The sequence below is a fragment of the Eptesicus fuscus genome, chromosome 18, assembly GCF_027574615.1.
Source record: "Eptesicus fuscus isolate TK198812 chromosome 18, DD_ASM_mEF_20220401, whole genome shotgun sequence".
NCBI classification, from domain to species: Eukaryota; Metazoa; Chordata; class Mammalia; order Chiroptera; family Vespertilionidae; genus Eptesicus; species Eptesicus fuscus.
The window spans coordinates 39,105,978-39,126,291 of NC_072490.1; the positions used below are offsets into that span (position 1 = coordinate 39,105,978).

General features: G+C 39.1%; 1 protein-coding gene across 2 annotated transcripts in view; it reads right to left on the minus strand.

Moving 5' to 3' along the window:
* Positions 1-20,314, minus strand: part of GRM7 (glutamate metabotropic receptor 7) — a 734,510-nt gene that overhangs the window by 332,083 nt on the left and 382,113 nt on the right. For both annotated transcript variants that reach the window (XM_054729938.1, XM_028161218.2), the window contains exons 3-4: positions 13,370-13,511; positions 4,763-4,917 (exon numbers count right to left, since the gene is read on the minus strand). In XM_054729938.1, coding sequence (XP_054585913.1) covers positions 4,763-4,917; positions 13,370-13,511 — 297 coding nt within the window. The remainder of the gene's footprint in view (positions 1-4,762; positions 4,918-13,369; positions 13,512-20,314) is intronic.

Sequence of the window (20,314 nt, forward strand, 5' to 3'; positions counted from 1 at the left end):
ACATAGAAAGCAACGCCAACTTAATTGTTCTCAGATCTCCTTAGATATCTAGCTTGTAGATTTCTCTTTATATTTCTTACCACTTTATTGCTCAAGGCCCATAATCACAAGTTTAAATATCACAAGATTAAAGATAAGATGCTATAATTCTTCACACAGATATTCTCACGCCTCTGATCTGCCCACCCTCCCTTCTTCAGTCCATTCTATTCATAGACACAGTTCAGTGACATGCCTAAGACAAACAGCCTTATCCGCACTTTCTGCTTTGTATGTTTGTAACATTTCAACAAGTCACCTAATTGAGCCATTGTGCCAGGCCTGTACAGGAAGTCCCTCGAAAACTGCAAAGAAAGTCGAGAGCAGAAAAAAATGTGTACAAACCCACATCTGAAATTTCAGGAGAGATCCTGAATTGGAGGGTCAAGTGCATCTTTCTACTTAGAACAAAACGTCAAAGAGACAAACCATTATGGATAAATATTTCCTCATCCTGAGAAAACTTCAAATTCACACAAACATGCAGTCCTTTCCATGTTCAGGTATTATAATGCATTCAGATATAATGGACAGAAAAGATAAATGTCTCTTTTCAAAAACTTACTCCGTGGTAGATCCTCTAGTGAAAGCCAAGGCTGTGCGATCAAAGATGGAAAATCAGAGGGAACCCGCAGGCTGCAGGCACTGCCCTCAAGGTTCAGAATCCAGCTGTGAGTGCCACGTGCGCACGTGAGTATGATCGGCGTTTGCTGTAAATGGGGCATGTAGCACATTTTGGACTGAGGGAGCAATTAGCCTGGTTTAGCAGAGTAAACGAACACTGGGAAAGGCGGAAAGTCTTTTGAAAAGATGAACTATTTTATGTATCTTGAAGAAAATTTTTATTTTCCAGATCAATAAGGAAAAGGAAAATGGGAAACCTTGGTAGACTCAGGTAGTGAAGGATCTGATAGGAGTACGTGCCGGGAACCCAGACCCGGCTGCACAGGCTGAGCTAGTGGCCTGCATCCCACCCTCCCAATCTTCTCTGGACCCACAGTGCATCCTGGCTGCCTGGCCCCTCTTCCTCTTCCTGGGCATGTCTATAACTCACAAGCTGGTCTTTAAGGGAATGTACCTCAGAGTAATTATCTTATTTATATTCTTTTTTTTAATCACCTGCCACTTCCACATTAAGACAGCAACTCTATGAAGGCAGGAAGTGGGTCTAGATTGCCACCAGCTACATCTCAGTGTTTCAATCCAGGCCCAATACTCAGATAGAGCTTATAAGCATTTATGAAAGACCCAATAACTGAAACTGTCATGACAGTGAATAAGCAGTCTTCTAATAGCTCTCTCATTAAACAAGGCGGCAGGTCTAAAAGGCATATGCATTGCTTAGCAACAGTATTATGGTTCAAGGCAATTGTTCATTTCTTGGCGTTTTTCTTCCATTCATCTAACAAAACCTTAAGACACGTGAGGAACATCCCAGGTAATCACAGAAGGCTAAAGTAGGACATACCTACATTGCAGCCAGAAATGTTTTGGCTCAGTTCTTCATAGCTTTAATCTTGCTGGTTTTAGGACAAAATGAAGAAAGCATTCATGTCAATCTTGAGTTAAAAAGCATGAACTAACCAATCTTTGTATGCCAGGTCCAGAGCATTTTTTTTGTCTTTGCCCACATATATATCCCAGACTTAGTTCAGGAACTAAGCTGTTCCAGGGACCCATTTAAAAATCATCACCAATCGACAGAGCCATCATAGTCCGCTTTGAAAACTTGCCCTTCAAGATCCTAACTCCCTAATGTTAGTGATTACAGCACGGATGAAAAGATGCTGGCCTGTCATCCTTTCTGGCTGTCATTAGAAGATGCCTAAGCCAGTACTCTTAGAGAAGCTGAGTGCTTTGGAGGACAAAGAGTTAATGGCAACTTGGGCATGTTTGGTCTGTGGACTTGCTAGGGGCTGGAGAGGATAATGGAGAGTCCTAGTTAATGGGGCACAGAAGAGAGGAATATGCCAGTGATCTCTTGGCTCATCAGACAATGCAGAGACACTAAAAATGACAGAATTGTTTTGGCTTAGGAGCTGGAGGAGATCTGCCAAGTTCTGGAGACATTCTGAGATCCCTGAGCGCCGGCAGCCAGAAGAGCCACAGCTGACCTTTCTGGGCACAGTTCCCATCCTCGTTAAATTGAAAGGGGAATAAACGACACCCTTGGCTAGCAAACACGAAGGCCCTTTTTTCCTCTAAATGAAGAACAAAAACAGATAGGAGATAAAGGAAGATGAACACTACTCTCACAAAGGCAATATAGTTGCTAGCACTTTGGCCTTAGGCAATTTATCGTTAATTATTCATGCAGATATGGAAACGACCGGTCAAAAAAATCAGATGTTTGCAGAACATGTTCAAAATATGGATCTAAAGAGAACAAATGTTGATTATTGATTGGCTTTTTTTTTTTCTAGCCACATTTGACAATCCAGCATTACATAACACGAAGATAAAGGGATGTAGCAATATTATGAGCATTTGGGTGATGTTCCACCCCATTAGAATTCAATATGAAACATCCACAAAAAAGGGAAACAAATAAGGAAAAAATAGACAAGAGAGAAACGCTTACTTGCCCATATACAGTGTGCTCCACTCACAGTTTTGTTTGATATATTCCATAGCTTTGTTCAAAAATCTTTGTGTAATTGAGTGCATTTTTTTTTTCACTTCCTTAGGAGTGTGACACTGTGAATGCATAGTCACCATCTAGATATTCCATCTTCTGTGTCAGTGAACAAATCTTTGTAGCAATACGGAAGAAAATATGGGTAGGCAGAAGTCATGGCATTTATAAACAGCCAGGTGAAAATCATCATTATTTTATCTGGGTAGGTGTGGAAAGTTTTGCATGAAGATTCGCTGCTTCAATACATTCTGATATTTTTATTGATAACATTTCTCTCCCATATCAATGATTGGGACCACATTTTTTTTTTTGGGGGGGGGGCAGAGATTCATGATGCAGTTTTGTATCTGACTGAATAACTTTGTGTATCCCTAAGTATACATGGAAAATGTATTTTGTTTCAAAAATGTATAGAACTTGAGTTACTAATTTCCTAAAATATTTGAAGCTGGGGCCAGTAATCATGGAGTGTGGGCATTCATGTCTGTGTGGCATCTACAGCTCAGGAAGAGAGGAACTCAGTAGAGGCACTTTAATCTGTTGCTTTGCTTAGATTCTTACCCAACTCTGACATGTCATTCCTCCAGAGTCACCCGAGTGAGCCTTGTAACACCCTCTGATCACATACTACTTATATCCACAGATGCTGTTCAGACTTTCAGAAAAAAAAAATAGTACAAATTTCACAGTGTAGTTTCCAAGACCATTCACAAGACAACTCTGGCCCACTCTTCAGCCATGTTTGTGCCAGTTTCTTAGGTGGTCTGTGATTCCTCCGTCTTACCCAGGCACACAAATAATTAAAAAGCTGTTTGAGCACCTGCCATGTCCAGTCCAAGATCTAGAGGCTGAGGGTACCATAGTGCATAACAGATACATTTCCACATAGAGACAAGTATAGAGGCTCTACAATGGTAGGGGATATGTGTCATGCTGTAGAAGCAATAGACTTGGCTGAGCGGAATGGTCACAGCTCACTTGCATGGAATATTAATGTCTGAGCTGACACCCACAGGATAGAAAGGAGTCAGTTAGCCAAATAGTGTATTACCTGGTACTCTAGAAGAGGGAAGAGTTTTCCCAATGGCCTGCAAAGGGGAAATTTTTAAAGAGTTGGGAGAATTTGAGGACTACGCTGCAGAGTGAAGTATTTGCAATTACCACAGCGTGCCCTGCTTCTTCACTCCTCTGTTCCTATCTTCTGGGGTGGAAACTTCTCCCGGGGCTTCTTCTCATTATCTGCCTGATGAGTTCTAAGTCCCCTTATGTTTCCCTTCCTCTTGGGAGTCTTCCCCAACCACAGCATCACCGCCCTAGAGAAACTTCCACAGTACCACCTTTGTGCCCTGGGGTCTCTATTTTGTATTGTGTTAGGATGTTTCACAGTCAATGACTATTTTCTGATCTCTTCCTTCAGGCCTGTAAGCTTTGAGGGTAAGGATTTTGTCCTCATCTTGTTTTACCAGTTCAGCAAAGAACAAAGCACACCACTGATACTCACGTTTTTTGGAGTGAAAGGAAGTGGAGATAGTTTAAAATGTCTTACATTCTTATGCCCATCTGCAAATGTTGGTCTGGGGTGTAAGACAGGCAATCTTCTCCAGACATGTATCGGGAGATGAAATTAGTTCAGAGCTTCCCAGTGCACACGTGGGATCCTTATCTCCCCAGATAACACAGAAGGCCAGAGTGACAGAACCACAACCCAGCCTGTTTTTAAAAGGCCTACACAGACCCTGCTGTCTTCTGGGGAGAATAATTAATTCGATTGGAATGGAGATAAAGTAGAAAGAAATGCAAATATTTGATCTCTTTTGAGTGAGAAGGTAAGAGTTCTTTTTAATGTGCAAAGCATGTTTTAAGGAATCTTTGGAGACCTGGCCCATCAGAAAAGAAACACAAAGCAGGATACCAGCGGAGAGTTCCTTTTCTTGGTAGTGTCTTCTTTTAGAAATAAATTTTCTTTTCAAATGAAAGGAGAACATAAATTGTAGAAATGCCAAACTCTCAAAGAGACATAAGCTTTAAACATCCTACAAGGCACCAACCACAGTCTGGCATTTCATAGACTGACATAACCCCTACCTTCCACGGTTGCTCTCTTGGGCTGAATGGTGATGGCTCCTTCTGCGATGTCTTCGTGTTGGTACAGTGGGTTTATTTTGGATCCCCAGCTGTCTGAGCCCACCCAAAGAAAATGGCCCACTTGGTCAGCTCTTTTGGCTGCTGCAAGGATCTGCCTGCAGAAAGGAATGAGAAAAAGTATATTAGGATAAAGAACAGCTATTGAACATATGCAAATTAGGGATCAAGCAGAAGGAAAGGAAGCTACCATTTCACAAAGAGTAAATAACTGATGCCCAAAATGTAAGTGAAAGGATTTACAGCTTTAATATATAAAAAGACTTTCCAAACCAATAAGAAAAACCATCAAAGTGGCTTGAAGAAAATAGACAAAAGAGTATTAAAAGTCAACAGATAAAAAGGAGAACTATAAATAACCAATAAACTGGTTGTTCACATACATTAGAAAGGAGGAACATGTGAAATAGAATAAGATATCAAATTCATTTCTTGGATTGGCCAAATATTTGTTTATTTTGTGACATGAGTTTGGCATGGGCTGGAGAAATGAGCACACTCATTCTCTGCTAGTGGTAATAGCATTTCTGAAAGCAATGTGTTTCTTAATGAAAGGTCTTAAATTATTGATTAAAACTACAAGTTAAGCTTGAACAATGTACAACCAATATTCATAAGAAAAAATTGCGTATATATAACAATGGCAACAAGATGTTTGAATACTAATCATAATTTATATCATTTACCTGTATACTTTAACTTCCTTGTTACTTATGATATAAATGTATGCTTGTCACTGTAAAAGAGCCAGTTTAATTAAAAATAAAATAAATTAACAAAAGGGAAGCTTAGTTATTCATGGAGAAGTTATTACAATGATATTTTTGGAAGAACAGAGCATGGATAAGAGGTAACTACATTAGTAGAACAGAGAAAGCTACAACTAAAATGGTATTGGTAGGTAATAGCACCGGAGAAATTGTTTATTTACCTCTCAGGACTTGGATGTACCAAGTACCACAGAGGTGCATGGCCAAATTCAGTTGTCTTAGTTGAAAGATTGTGCATAGAATGGCAAAAAAGAACACCCAGATTTTCCTCTCCTTCTCCCATGCAGGATATGAAAAATTGTGAACAGCCAAACAGCAGAAGGTTGTGGGCGAGTGATGATGAGTTAAACATGAGGTTGGGGGTGGCGAAATTGGGAGGAAGAAGTTAAGGGTACCATTAAGTATTGAAATGGTAAGGCCCTCTACTAAATTTACATAATTCTGAAAGCCAACCATGTGTGTTATTCCAGGAAGAAAATTGCTTTTCTGAAAAAATCTGAATGCCCAGGGAAAAAAAAATCTTAGATATTGACATAGAGATCCTTTAATGGAGTTGCCCAGGTCCACTGAGAGCCCTATCAAGTGCACAGAAATTTTTTAGTCTCTAACCCAGCTGGGAACTGCTACAAATCACTCATAATTGTGGAGAATCTTCCATTTAAAATAGAAAAAAAATTAACTAGGGAAAAATAAACAGCAGTGTGGGATGTGGCAGAGAAAATATATGAAAAAGAACAAAAAACCAAACACATTTAAATGAGAATTATCATATCTGTAATCAAGAGCAAGATAGAAACCAACAAAAATAGGTTAATTATTAAAATGTAAAATTAAAATTATGTTAGAAGATAAAAAGAAAAATTCTAAAGAAAATTCTCCAGGAAGCAAAATTGTAACAAAAGGGTAGAACATACACAGAAAAAGGTATTTCAAATAATGAATCCAAGAAGACATACATCCAAATAATGCCATTTCCAGAACAATGTGCAGAGAAAATAAAGTGAAATATTTTAATAATATTTTAATGAAGAAAAATCCAAGAAATTGAAAGTTCCCATATTAAAAAGGCTCACCCAGCATAATATTAAGAAAAAATCAAGCATGCCACAAAATTTAAGATTTCTGAAAATGAGAATATCCTAAATGCTTCTAAGTGAAAAATCAGGACAAATGCAGAGAAATAAACAGCAGCAGAGAAAAAAAATAATGAATGATGGAGCAATGTCTCCCCCATTCTTAGGAAAATTATTTTATAATCCAGAATTCCAATAGAAATAGAATTAGCATAATGCACGGCTATTACAGATTTTTTTCCATCCCAAATTAGAATCTCAAGCTCCCTGGAAGTCACTAGCCTGTAACTCATTAGTCACTATAGATATTTGCTGTAATAATTCTGTGTGAGGTATGATGCATTTAAAAATAAATATGCGTCTAGACCTTATATTCCCAACTACGAAGTAAGTGTGGAGGCAGAATAAGAACATTTTTTAGGCAAAAACCTTTTTCTTTATTTTGCCTTTTATTATAAAGTTATTGGAGGACTGCTCCAGCAAAATGGGGAAATAAACTATGAGTACACATAAAAAATAGAAAGAAAAATAAAGAAAAGATAGAGATTTCAGAAGGGACGTGCCCAAGACAAGTAATAATACAGGTCACCTTATATATATATGGACAATAATGTAAACACTGATTTATATTGAATGGAAACCTGATAGAATGATGTTGGGAAGATAACAAAGAACTAATTAGCCAAGTTAATAATTCAAAAATTACAGTACAGGTACATTATGCAGATAAGCCCTGAAGAAATAGCTTAAAGAATTAAAATTGTTGCTCAAAGAGAATAGAACCAAAGAGTTTAGAGGAATGAGAAAGGAGACCAATGTTTTGCACCAAAATTATTTTAGTAATATTTTAAAAAATACATGCATTTATTATTTTCATTTAAAAATGACACACAATCAATTGTTTATACTTGATGTAGAGTATCACTCCTACTGATCTACCCAAAGGAAATAATCAAGCATACTGTCAAAATCCTATGTTCATTAAAGAGACAACCAGAATGCAGAGCAACAGGGAACTGGTTACGTAAATATAGCACATCCAAAGGATGGACAGAGAGCAATTAAAAATATACTCCCTGTAATTTCCACAAGGCATTGTTAAAGAAGAAAAGTCAAATAAAAAGCTGCAAAAGACTTTCAATTCTTATGTAATGAAAGCTGGCCAAAATTTGCCTGTATTTCTGTATATACACAGTTAAAACTATAGGGTTAGTATATCAGAGCACAGAAAAATACAGATGTCAAAGGCAGGGGATAGAGAGTGGAAGAAATGGTAAGTACTATTTTAGCTTAAGTAAATTGAAATACATATGAAAAATATGAATAATATACAACCTGTTGTTAACAAAAACCATTCACTGAGGAGCTGCTGGTAATTCTGAAGAGAATGAAAAGGTGGGGTGAAACAAGGAAAGAAAGATGAAACTGACATTAATACAAAAAGTGGACATTCACCTTAACGTATTTATGGAAGAGTGTGGGGTTATTTGTTAAGATAAGTAGGATTAAACCATTTTAAAATATTTATGGTACAAAAAGTGAAATGTGAATTGCAAAAAGTAAAATACAAAATTCATTGTGATCTTGATTCTGTTGAGGAAAACTTATACATGTTTAGATAACATTATTACAAACCTCAATCCAGAATTTTTTAGTGGTTATCTCTGAGTGTTGAGATTTCAAGTTTTTTAAAAAAATATATTTTATTGATTTTTTTTACAGAGAGGAAGGAAGAGGGATAGAGAGTTAGAAACATCGATGAGAAAGAAACATCGATCAGCTGCTTCATGCATACTCCCTACTGGGTATGTGCCTGCAACCAAGGTACATGCCCTTGACCGGAATTGAACCTGGGACTCTTGAGTCCGCAGGCCGATGCTCTATCCACTGAGACAAACTGGTTAGGGCGAGATTTCAAGTTTTATACGGATTGCATAAAATCATAGTTTGTGATTATTCTCTCTTACCTTTGATTTTTCTAGATAAGCAGGAGGCAAAGTAAACTTAAGAGTTCCTTTTACTAAACAGCAACAGCAAAAACTCCTCCACATTTTTCAGTGGACTTAAAATAGCTATGTATTGCTTATAATCAGAATAAAGTGTTCCAGAAAAGAATCCATTCTTGTCTAAAATCCAAATTATTAGTATGCATGACTGATTTAGCACCTATCTCTGTTTCAAAATCTAGATGTTAATATCTCCTCACTGCTATTCTCCAACAAAGTATTTCAAGTAAATGTTCTAAGAAATCTCAAAATTTCCAATCTACAATGTAAATTTCCTGAAAACAGAAATAACATAACACTGTACGTCATTAATACTCTTCAGACATCAGTGTGTTTAAGATCATGTTCTGGGAGACACTTATATATGCACTGAATTCTATTACTGTGCTCAAGAGTCATTACTGCTATCATTACTATAAATCACAGTATAAAATAATAAACACACAAACAAGCCCCAACACACAAAAAATAGCACAGTTATTAAGAGGATTATATACATTTTTTATATCCCAAATTAAAACCTCGCACTACCTGAAAATCAAGAGTATTAAAACTAATCTATCACCATTGCTATTTGCAGTCAAACTTTTATGTGCTGTGCATGATGAATTTAAAAATACAGCTCTCTCTCTCTCTCTCTCTCTCTCTCTCTCCCCTCTCTTTCCCTCTTTCCTCTCTCTCTAAAATCAATAAAAAAGATATACTTGTGTGAGAATTAAAATAAAAGTAAAAATAAACACAAAGATATACTTTATCAATGTATTACATATTTTTAAATGTATAAAATAGGTATGAAAAAGATATATGAGATGATTAAGAAAGGCATCAATGAGTTGACAAAACCTGGAGCAAAAAGATCAATGAGTTGACAAAACCTGGAGCAAAAAGACAGGGTAATATGAAATAAAAATTCTCTGAAATAACTAAATCACAAAGTAAGAAAAAAAATGCCCTAAGAGCAAAAAAGTCAGCATTTTATAAGGAGAGAAATAAGGGTGATCAGAAACAGAGCCCATCAAGAAGAGGCTGTTTGAAGTAAACCTTGAAGAACAGACACACTTGCAACAGGTAGAGAAAGAGAGAAGAAACACCATTAACAAAAGCCATGATGGAGGAGGAGATGTTGGAGGACCAGAGTCATGCTTTTTGGGAGGAGAACTGGGAGAGTGGAGAGGAGTTATAACTGTTAAAATAGAACCACTTGTGAAGACATTGTGAGGTCAGAAAGGCAAGCCTGTATTTAAATTATTAAATAGTGGGCATTTGACTAGGCATTTTATTCACCCATTGAATGTCATTTATTAAGAATACTAGAGGCCCAATGCACGAAATTCATGCAAGGGGCTCAGCCCTCACAGCCCCAGCTTCGTCCTGAAGGTCGTCCAGATGGTTGTTCTGCTGTTTGTTTGTTCTAATTAGCATATTAGCTCTTTATTATATAGGATCCTATATACTGAGCACTGTAATAGGGCCTGAGGACACCCAGCCCCGCAACACCCCTCCCCTCTGGCAACCATCAGACTGTTCTCTGCATCTCTTTTGCTTGTTTGTGCTTTTTGGTCTTTAGATTGTATATATAAGTAAAATAATATGATATTTGTTTTTCTCTAACATTTCACTTAGAGTAATGCCCTCTAGGTCCATCCATGCTGTGACACAAGTTAAGATTTCATTCTTCTTTATGGCCATTACATACATGTACCACAGCTTTTCTGGCAACTTGTACTTAATATGAAATAATACTGAATGTAAACTATAATTGAAAAATAAAAATTTAAAGTATCAGATTAAAAAAATAAACAAAAATAATATCAGCAAAGAATATCATAAATTGGAAGTGGTTCTAAAAGATTAATGTAGTGTAGGCTCAAATAAATAAAAAAGAGCCATCATCTCTACCCTGCTATGGTTCTACCCTAATGATGCTTATGGATTAAGGGAGAACACAAATGCTAAGAAAAAAATGAAATGATGTGAAACGACACAAACTGCGAAGAATTTTCCAAAGCTGCATTGTTCAGAGAAATCAACATTGTTCAGAAAGCAATGGCAGAGGGGCCATTAGACTGATGAAGTGGGGAAGCAAACAGTGTTCTCAGCAGGTGGAAGAGAACGTGCAGAGACCGGGAGGAGGAAATACAAGTGGGCCCAGTGCCTACTGTGTAGCAGTCGTGAGGGAGTGTGGAGTGAAATATTCCCAGGGTAGCTGAGGCAGGATCACCATAAAAACTGCTCCGAAGGATTTTTATTGTATTGACGGGAGAACTGAGGCCTCCGAAGTTGGAAAGCAAGACGGGGAGGGGCGCCTGCCAAGGCGAGTCAGTGCTCATTTAAGCAGCATACAAACCTCAGGTAGGCCTCCCTCAGGTTCACACTCTGCATTGAACAGTCCTGACACCCATGATCAGAGCTTAATACTGGCAAGATGGGTGGATTCAGAGGCGGCATGTAGGACACTGGGAGGGAAAAGACGCAGACTGGGAGGCTGGCCATGATGATCCTATTTTAAAAAAGCCTAATATGCTAAACAAACGAACGGTGGAACAACCGGTCACTATGATGCACACTGACCACCAGGGGGCAGACGCTCAACGCAGGAGCTGCCCCCAGCCCGCAGGCCTCAGGCCAGCCAAGGCAGGTGCCAGCAGGGGGCCCCCGATCGCCCCACTGGTAGCTCTGCAGAGGGAAGTGACCAGCGGCTGCGGCGGGGGGCGGGGCAAGCAAGTGGGTGGCACCAGGCCAGCCAAGGCAGGTGCCAGTGGGGGGGATTCCGATCACCCCGCTGGTCGCCGCACAGTTTGGCCCTGATTGTCAGCCAGGTCTAGGGACCCTACCCATGTATGAATTTCTTGCACCAGGCCTTTAGTAATGCAATAATCCCAGCAGGATGGAATAATGGGCTGGGCCCTTAGAATTACCCTTGATAAAAGATATTAACCTTCAAATTCAATAATGTAGTATTTTAAACTATAGGGCAAAGATCTCATAAAACCTACACAGCTCTTTCACATAAGCAGAAGTGTTAGTTGCACAACCTCTTTATAAGACAATATTCATATATTGTTTAAGAAGGGGCATATCTTTGTCCTAGAAACTTATTTTCTAGGAATTTATAAATATGTAGACTATACACATATAAAATATTTGTATATTATTATACATTTGTAGATCTTATTATATCTTCACACATATATCCTATCTAATAAAGAGGGAATATGCAAATTGACTGTCACTCTGCCATATAGATGGCGCACCCATAGCCACAAGATGGTGGTGCCCAGTCCTCTCAGCTCCGCTGGAGTCCCCCAGTCCTGGGGGGGGCAGCCGCTGAGAGCGGGCAGCGTGAGCGGCCTGGCAGAATGCTTGGTTCATCGCTGTGGCGACGAGGCAAGCATTCCACCCCAGCCGCAGAGGGCCTCTGGGCCGTGGAGAGCCTCTGGGCAGTGGGCGTGGAGCAGCCAGGGCCCACAGAGAGCAGAGAACCATGGGGAATGGGCCTAAGGCATCAGGGCTCCAGGACTGGAGAGGACTCCCCTGAGGGTTCCCGGATTGGAGAGGGTGCAGGTCAGGCTGAAGGACCCACCCCCCACCCCCACCCCCGTGCACAAATTTTATGCACTGGGCCTCTAGTATGTTATATAACATGTGTATACTTATATTTGTGCACACAGATTTGTGAAAAAGGAAGTTTATTGCAGCATTATTTATAGTTACAAAAGTCTGTAATCAAACTTAAATGTCAATCAATAGGGGGCAGCTAGATGATTTACAATAGAGATATAAAATGAAATTCTGCATGGCTATTAAAAAGACTGAATAGATTTATAGGTACTGGCATTCAAGGACCTCCACGATAAAATGGCAAGTGAGGGCTAGCAAGGAGGAAAGGAGGATTTACACACAGTACGTAGCAGTTTGTGTAAAAGACGGACCGCCTCCAGAAGAACCTATAAGAACCTGGGAGGGACAACTTGTCAGCTAGGGAACAGGATGGAGGGGCTTCTACTTTTCCCTAGATCTTTGTATTGTTTCTCAGTTTTTAATCACGCATAATTACTCTTTATTCCAACAAAGATAAATAAATAAGGATCCTTGGTCAGGATGGTGGCAGTAAGTTAAGAAAGTGGGGGATGTTTGGGTTCTAGAAACATTTTAGAGGTTAGCTCTCCATGGTGTGGCCAAGAATGCAAGATATGAGGAAAAAAGGAAAGTTGAGATTACAATCAGATTTTTCACTCCAAGGAGGATTGAGATGAGGAAAGAGAGAGAAAAAGGTAGATTGAGAAGTAGAGGTGTGGCAAGTGTGGTTTTGAACATATGGAGTCTGAAGCTGCAGTGATACAGCCAGCATTATGACATTTTTCTTTTACATTAAGAGGAACATTCTTTGGCTAAGTCTGTTACATTTGGATATGTGTTTAATAAAAGAAACTTGCAAAGGTCTAGTGGTTTTCTCTTTTTATAAGTAATTAAATCCATTATTTTGCTAATAGGTGGGAAAGACAGGACAGAAAGCAACACACTGTAGCTTCATGGTTCCTGGTAATTGTGTGCGGGGTAGAAAGCACATACAGATTTGGCCACTGTACGATTATAGAGTTGATTTTCTGCTCTCTTTCCCCTTTCTCTGCCAGTAACAGGATCTTTCTGTTTCCTGAAGTTGCAGCATGCATATTAACAAATGTCCCCAGCCATCCTTACTTTATATCCTCATCATTGGCAAAAATCACGACGGCCCTGGAGTTGGGGGTGTCCAGGAGCTGTTTGATGATCCTATCAAAGTCATTGGTCCTGTCTTTGCGCTCCTGGGGGATTCTCACGGACTGGGCAATGCAGAGCCCACCTGTTTAAGAAAAGAAAGCAGAGTGTCAATCAAATTCCCGAAGACACCAGAGGAGGTAACTGGGGAGGAGGGGATTTTGAATTCTGAGTGCACAGCACTTTTTTAGTGATGTTGCTGAATGAGGAAGTTTTAAGACATTATGCAGAGTCCTGAGTTACTATTCATACTTGGTGCACCATTCATGGTATTGCACAGCCTTATTCCCTTTGTAATGCACTTGTAAATGGCTAACTATGCCCAGGGATACCAATCATTGATTCTGGGGAAGTAGGTTGAGATTCACAAAGTGGGTAGGGGGTCATTAAAATGAGTGCAATATGTTATAATAAAGCTATAATAAACTAAATAATAATGATAATGATAGGAACAGGTAAATCTTATCTCTGTGACTTCTCTAGAGTTTGCATTCCATTACTTTATATTTTTTCCTTCATACCTGTCCCAACTTTTCAAGCTCAGAGCCAATGAAGCAAATCTAAAAATAAAACAATGACAAAAACACCACCAACAACTATTATAAATCAGAGTAACACATTTTCATTTACCATGTACTATGTGCCAAGTCACAACTGTTTCATGTATGTTACCTCACCTTTAAAATCTTATAAGATAACATTAGCCATTTTATGCTAGAAGAGGATTAAATAAATAAATTAATTTACTCCATATTTCTTGGAGCTATACTGATATTAACTGATATGATGAATATGAAGACAGAAATATGCAGCCATTTCCCAAGCAACTGATATATGCCCCACAGCGCCATCTCTTGCTTATGAGTAGCTCCTGGGTCAAGTACTCTAAATCAGTCATGGGTCAGAGAGGAAGTGTCAAGGAAAATTAAGAAAATATTTCTAACTAAGTGAAAATGTAAGTGCAACAGATTGAAATGCATAGATTAGAGCTAAAGTGGTAGTTAGAGGGAAATACATATAATTAAATGCTTACATTAGGAAAGAAGAATTCCAAACTAAGCAACTGAGGCTTTTAACTCAAGAAGTAAGAGAAAGGATATTGTAAACAACTTTATGCGAGTATATCCAGCAGCTGAAATGGAATCATTCCTTGAAAGATATAAACTACCAAAACTGAATAAATAGATAACCAGCCTTGGCTGGGTTGGCTCAGCAGGAGGAGCATTGGCCTGCGGACTGAAGGGTGCTGAGTTCAATTCCAGTCAAGGGCATGTGCCTGGGCTGTGGGCTCCATCCCCAGTACGGGGCGTGCAGGAGGCAGCCAATCAATGATTCTCATCATTGATGCTTCTATCTCTCTCATTTTTTTAAAAAAGCCTCAAAGTTAAAAAAAAAAAAAAAGAATAGATAACCCAATTAATCTTATATATATTTAAAAATACCAAATTCAGTTTTGAAAAAAATTTCATAGGTAAAATATCCAGGCTCAGATATTTTCACTGATAGAGTCTATCCAACAGTTAATAAATAAGTAAAATATAATACCCACAATCCCTTCCAGAAAATAGGAGAGAAAAATCACTCATTTCATAAAACAGTATGAAAGACCCAAATCAAATAGATTACACAAACAAAAAAAATAAAAAAAATAAAGATTATACTTGCAAAAATCCTAAAAAAAAAAAATAAAAAATACCAAAACAAATATATCATGAACAAGTGGATTTCATTCAAGGAAAACAAAACGGATTCATTATTCAAAAATCAATTATAATTTGCATATTATCAGATTAAACAAAAAAATTTTAAAAATCACATGATGACCTTAATACATACAGAAAAAGCACTTAACAACATTCAATATACATATATGATAAAAAGTATAAACTTGGGTTAGAGAAATTTTTTAGCCTAATAATAGGCATCTGCAAAAAGCCTACGAATAATAAGCATCATACTTAATAGTAAGAAACCCCTAGTCAAGATTGCCATTTTTTATCACCCCTATTCAACATTGCACTGGACGTCCTTGTCAGAGGAACCAGGGAAGTAAAAGAAACAAAAGGCATACGGTTGCAAAAGAAAAAATAAAAGTGTCTCTACTTGCATATTGTTCATGTCCACTCCTCCTCCAAAGAAACTGCCCCAAATCTCTTAAAATTAAAAAGTGAGTTAAGCAAGGTTATGGAGTATAAATTCAAAATACAAAAGTCAATCATATACCTATATGTCAGGAATGAAGAATTGAAATTTTAAACTAAAACCAACGTCACCCAAAATGCAGTGTTCATTTATAAATCTAACAAAATATGTCTAGGACCTACATGTTGTAAACTATAAATATGGCTAAATGAAATTTTAAAATGATTTGAATAAATTCTACCCCATTTTATCTATAGATTCAATGCAATGGCAACCAAATCTCAAGCTTTTTAGCCCTGGCCGGTGGCTCAGTTGGTTGGACCATCTTCCCATATACCAAAAGGTTGCAGGTTCCATTCCTGGTCAGGGCACATATCTAAATTGGGAGTTAGATCCCCAGTGGGGGCCCATGGGAGTGGCACCTGATCAATTTTCTCTCTCACATTTCTCTCTCTCTCTCTCTCTCTCTCTCTCTCTCTCTCTCTCCATCTCCATCTCCATCTCCATCTCCATCTCCATCTATCTCTATCTCTATCTCTATCTCTATCTATCTATCTAAAAAACTCAAGGAACATATCCTCAGGTGAGGCTTAAAAAAAATCTCAAGCTTTCTCAAAATATAGCAACCCCTAATTCTAACATTTATCAGAAAGGCAAAAACCAAACAAACCACAGCATAGTTGATGGGTACTTATAGATCAATTAGAGGCCCGGTGCATGAAATTTGTGCACTTGGGGTGAGGGGTTCCCTCAGCCCGGCCTGCACCCTCTCGCAGTCCGGGAGCCCTCGAGGGAGAGGGCCTAAGCCAGCAGTCGGACATCCTTAGCATTGCTGCAGAGGCTGGAGAGGCTCCCACCACCGCTGCTGTGCTCGCCAGCCATGAGCCCGGCTTCTGGCTGAGTGGCACTACCCCTGGAGTGCACTGACCACCAGGAGGCAGCTCCTGCATTGAGCATCTGTCCCCTGGTGGTCAGTGCATGTCATAGCGACCAGTAATTCTGCCTTTGGGCCAAAACCTGATCTCCAACATCCCCCAAGAGGTCCCGGATTGCGAGAGGGTGCAGGCCAGGCCGAGTGACCCCACTGGTGCACGATTGGGGCCAGGGAGGGATGCAGGAGGTTGGCCAGCTGGGGAGGGACCGCGGAAGGGCTCCAGGGTGTTTCCAGCCCATCTCATTCAGTCCCAAATGACTAGATCCCAGCAGCAAGCTAACCTACCAGTCAGAGCATCTGATAGAGTCGTTGAGTGGCCTTAGCATATCATTAGCATATTACGCTTTGATTGGTTGAACGGCCAACTGGATGACCGGACACTTAGCATATTAGGCCTTTATTATATGGAATGGAACAGAAAAGAGGTCCAGAAATAGACCCACATAAATGAAGTCAACTGATTCTTGGCAAAGTGCAAAGGAAATAAATGGGGAAATGATAGTCTTTCCCACAGATGCTGAAACAATTGGGTATCCATATGCAGAAGTAATGAATCTTGATATATAACTCATACTTCATCCAAAAATTAACTCCAAATGGATGATAGACCTAAGTGTAGAGACTGAAACTTGAAAACTTTTAGAAGAAAATGGAAACTCTGTATAACTTCAGGTTTGGCAATAAGTTTTTGGCTATAACAACATAATCGATACATTAAAAAAAAATTGATGAATTGCATTTTATAAAAATTTAAAACTTTTGTTCTATGAAAAAATAGTATTAAGAAAATGAAAACATATGCCAGAGTCTGGGGGTTGAAAAATTACCAAAATATATAAAGCACTCTTAAACTCAGCAGTGAAAACACAACAACAATAAAACTCAAAATGGGCACACCATCTGAATAGACACTTATAAGAAAAGATACAGAGATGGCAAATAAGCACACAAAAAGATGCTCAATATCAGTCATTAGGGCAGGGGTCTTCAAACTTTTTAAACAGGGGACCAGTTCACTGTCCCTCAGACCGTTGGAGGGCCAGACTATAGTTTAAAAAAAAATATGAACAAATTCCTATGCACACTGCACATATCTTATTTTGAAGTGAAAAAAACAAAAAGGCAAAAACACCCGCATGTGGCCCGCGGGCCGTAGTTTGAGGACGCCTGCATTAGGGAAATGCTAGTAAAACACAATAATTTATTACTACAAACCTATTAAAATGGCATTTTGATTTTTTTTTAAGCTAACAATACCAAATGCTGGAGAAGATGCAGAGCAATAGGAATGCTTGTTCATTGATGATGGGAATGCACAATGGTACAGCCACTTTGGAAAATACTTCAGCATTCCAAAAATGGTAAATACAGAATTAACATGCCAAGCAGAAGTTCCAATCCAATCCTAGCTGTTTATCCAAATGTATTGAAAACTTATGTTCACACAAGTGTACTCACAAATGTTTATAGCAACTTTATTCATAATCACTAAAACTGGAAATAGCTAAGACATCTGTCGACAGGTGAATGGATAAACAAACTGTGGTACATCCACAATAGAGTACTCCTTTGCAACAACAAAAGAACTACTGATTTGTGGAAGAACATGAGTAAATGTTAAATGCATTTTTCCATGTGAAAGAAATCAAATGAAAAAGACTGCATAATGCAGAATTCTATTCATATGACAATCTAGAAAAAAACAGAGGGGTGAAAAGTAGATCAGTGGATGCCAGGGGCTGGGAGAGAAAGGAGGGGTTGACAAAAAGGGACCACACAAGGGATTTTGGGGTATGGAAATATTCTGTATGTTCCTGTGGTGGTAGACACCTGACCGTGTAACTTACCAAGAACAAACCACAATAATTCAACTTTAGTTTTTGAAAAAATTTTAAAAATCAATCAGCATATCCAAGGACCCCAGAATGGAATGCAGACTGTGACAAGTGAACTCTCATTGTATTTAAAATGTATGAGGAAATTTCACTGAAGGAGATGAGTAAAAAGGAGTTGACCTAAATAACTGGAAAAAAATGATGTCTGACTGGAAACTCTAAGACTAAAGACAAAAAGAAGTGTACCTAAAATGGTACTCTGATTTGTAAATTTTTCACAGGGATATGAGTCAGCAATTCTGGATCTACCTGCCATACTTGAGTGTTGTTGTTTTTTTAAGTGAATAAGTTGTAGACAATGAGCCAGGTTTCTCACTGTTAGGAAAAGAACTTAAACATAAGCTAAAGAGTAAAGCTAGGATGAACCATGTGGTGCTGATGTCAAAAATATCAGTGTAAATTCATGTGTGAGTATGTGTGTGGAGGGAAGAAGGGAGGTGGAGGGAGGGAGGGAGGGAGAGGGCGAGAGAGAGAGAGAGAGAGAGAGAGAGAGAGAGAGAGAGAGAGAGAGAGAGAGAGAGAGAAGCTTTCATACATGGGTTGTATATTATCCACTGAGATAGCACAGAAGCAATGACATCCCATGGCCACCAGCACACCTAGTGCCTGGATGTTGGTTTTTGAAACACCATCTTTCAACCAAAAGAACCGAGTCCCTTTAGAAAAGCAGCTTCTTTTAAGACTGGGGTAGGGCATATACAAGAGACTGCAGTGGCAGGAAGCCAGAAGTACACCAAGGAAAATAAAATTAGGTATGTCAAAAGGACAGAGGAGCCACCTGAAAGAGCATCCAATGCACAAAGCTAGGACAATAGGAAAAACAAATGAAATAACTATGGTATTGAATGATTATCCAAAGAGTACGACACACATGCATGAACCCATACTGATACAAAGAGATGAATAAACAAATAAGAGAGAAAGAATGGATGTTACAGAACAATTCCAAAGAACAAATATAGAATGAATGAGGAAACGGCATATCACCATTAGAACATTATAATAGTAACTAGAGGCCTGGTGCACGGATTCGTGCACATTTTGAAAGGAAATTAATTAGAAGGTGGCCGGCAGGGCAGGACTGGGCGAGATGAGCCAGATACGCCCTGGAGCCAACCTCCAGCCGGCCACACCTGGGGCAGCACCAGGGCTCGAAGGGCATCTGCAGAATGAGTGAGGTCCCTCTGGCAGGTGGGGTCCCTCGGCCTGGCCTGTGGGAATCTGGCCGAAACCGGCAGTCCAACATCCCCCAAGGGGTTCTGGAGTGCGAAAGGGCACTCTGCAAAGTTACTGTAGCTCCTCAGCTCCTGCGTTGAGCATCTGGCCTCTGGTGGTCATTGCACATCATAGCTACCGGCTGGTCAGTCGGTCGGCCGGTCGGCCAGTCGGCCGGTCAGCTGGTTGCTTAGGCTTTTATATATATAGATTGCTGCACGTAAGATTCACTGATGAATGCTAAAATTAATATGAGAAACTGTAAGGAAACACTTAACCTTTATCTCCCCTAAAATATTTACTAGTTACTCTGGTGGTTTGAACATATACCTGCAATTTCTTTGATTCTCTTCCTTTGAAGAGATGGAAATTAATTTCCTTACCTTTAGGCTGGACTTCATGACTTGCTTCTAAAGAATATGTGTTTGTTTGTTGGTTTGTTTTTAAAAAGAGTAACTTAATGGTGGAGAAATCTGACAGACCTGAATCACTAAGTTAATATCAATATTGATAAGTCAGGTTGATTTCATGAAACCCCTCATAGGATGTGATGATCAGGGCAGCCCACTTGTATCTTATTCTTCCTCCAAATCATGAGAAAAATCCAAATTGAGGGACATTCTATGAAATACCTGTCTTGTGATCCTCAAAACTGTGGAAAGCGGCTACAGTGTTTGGACAGGTTCAAGCCTTGGACTGATG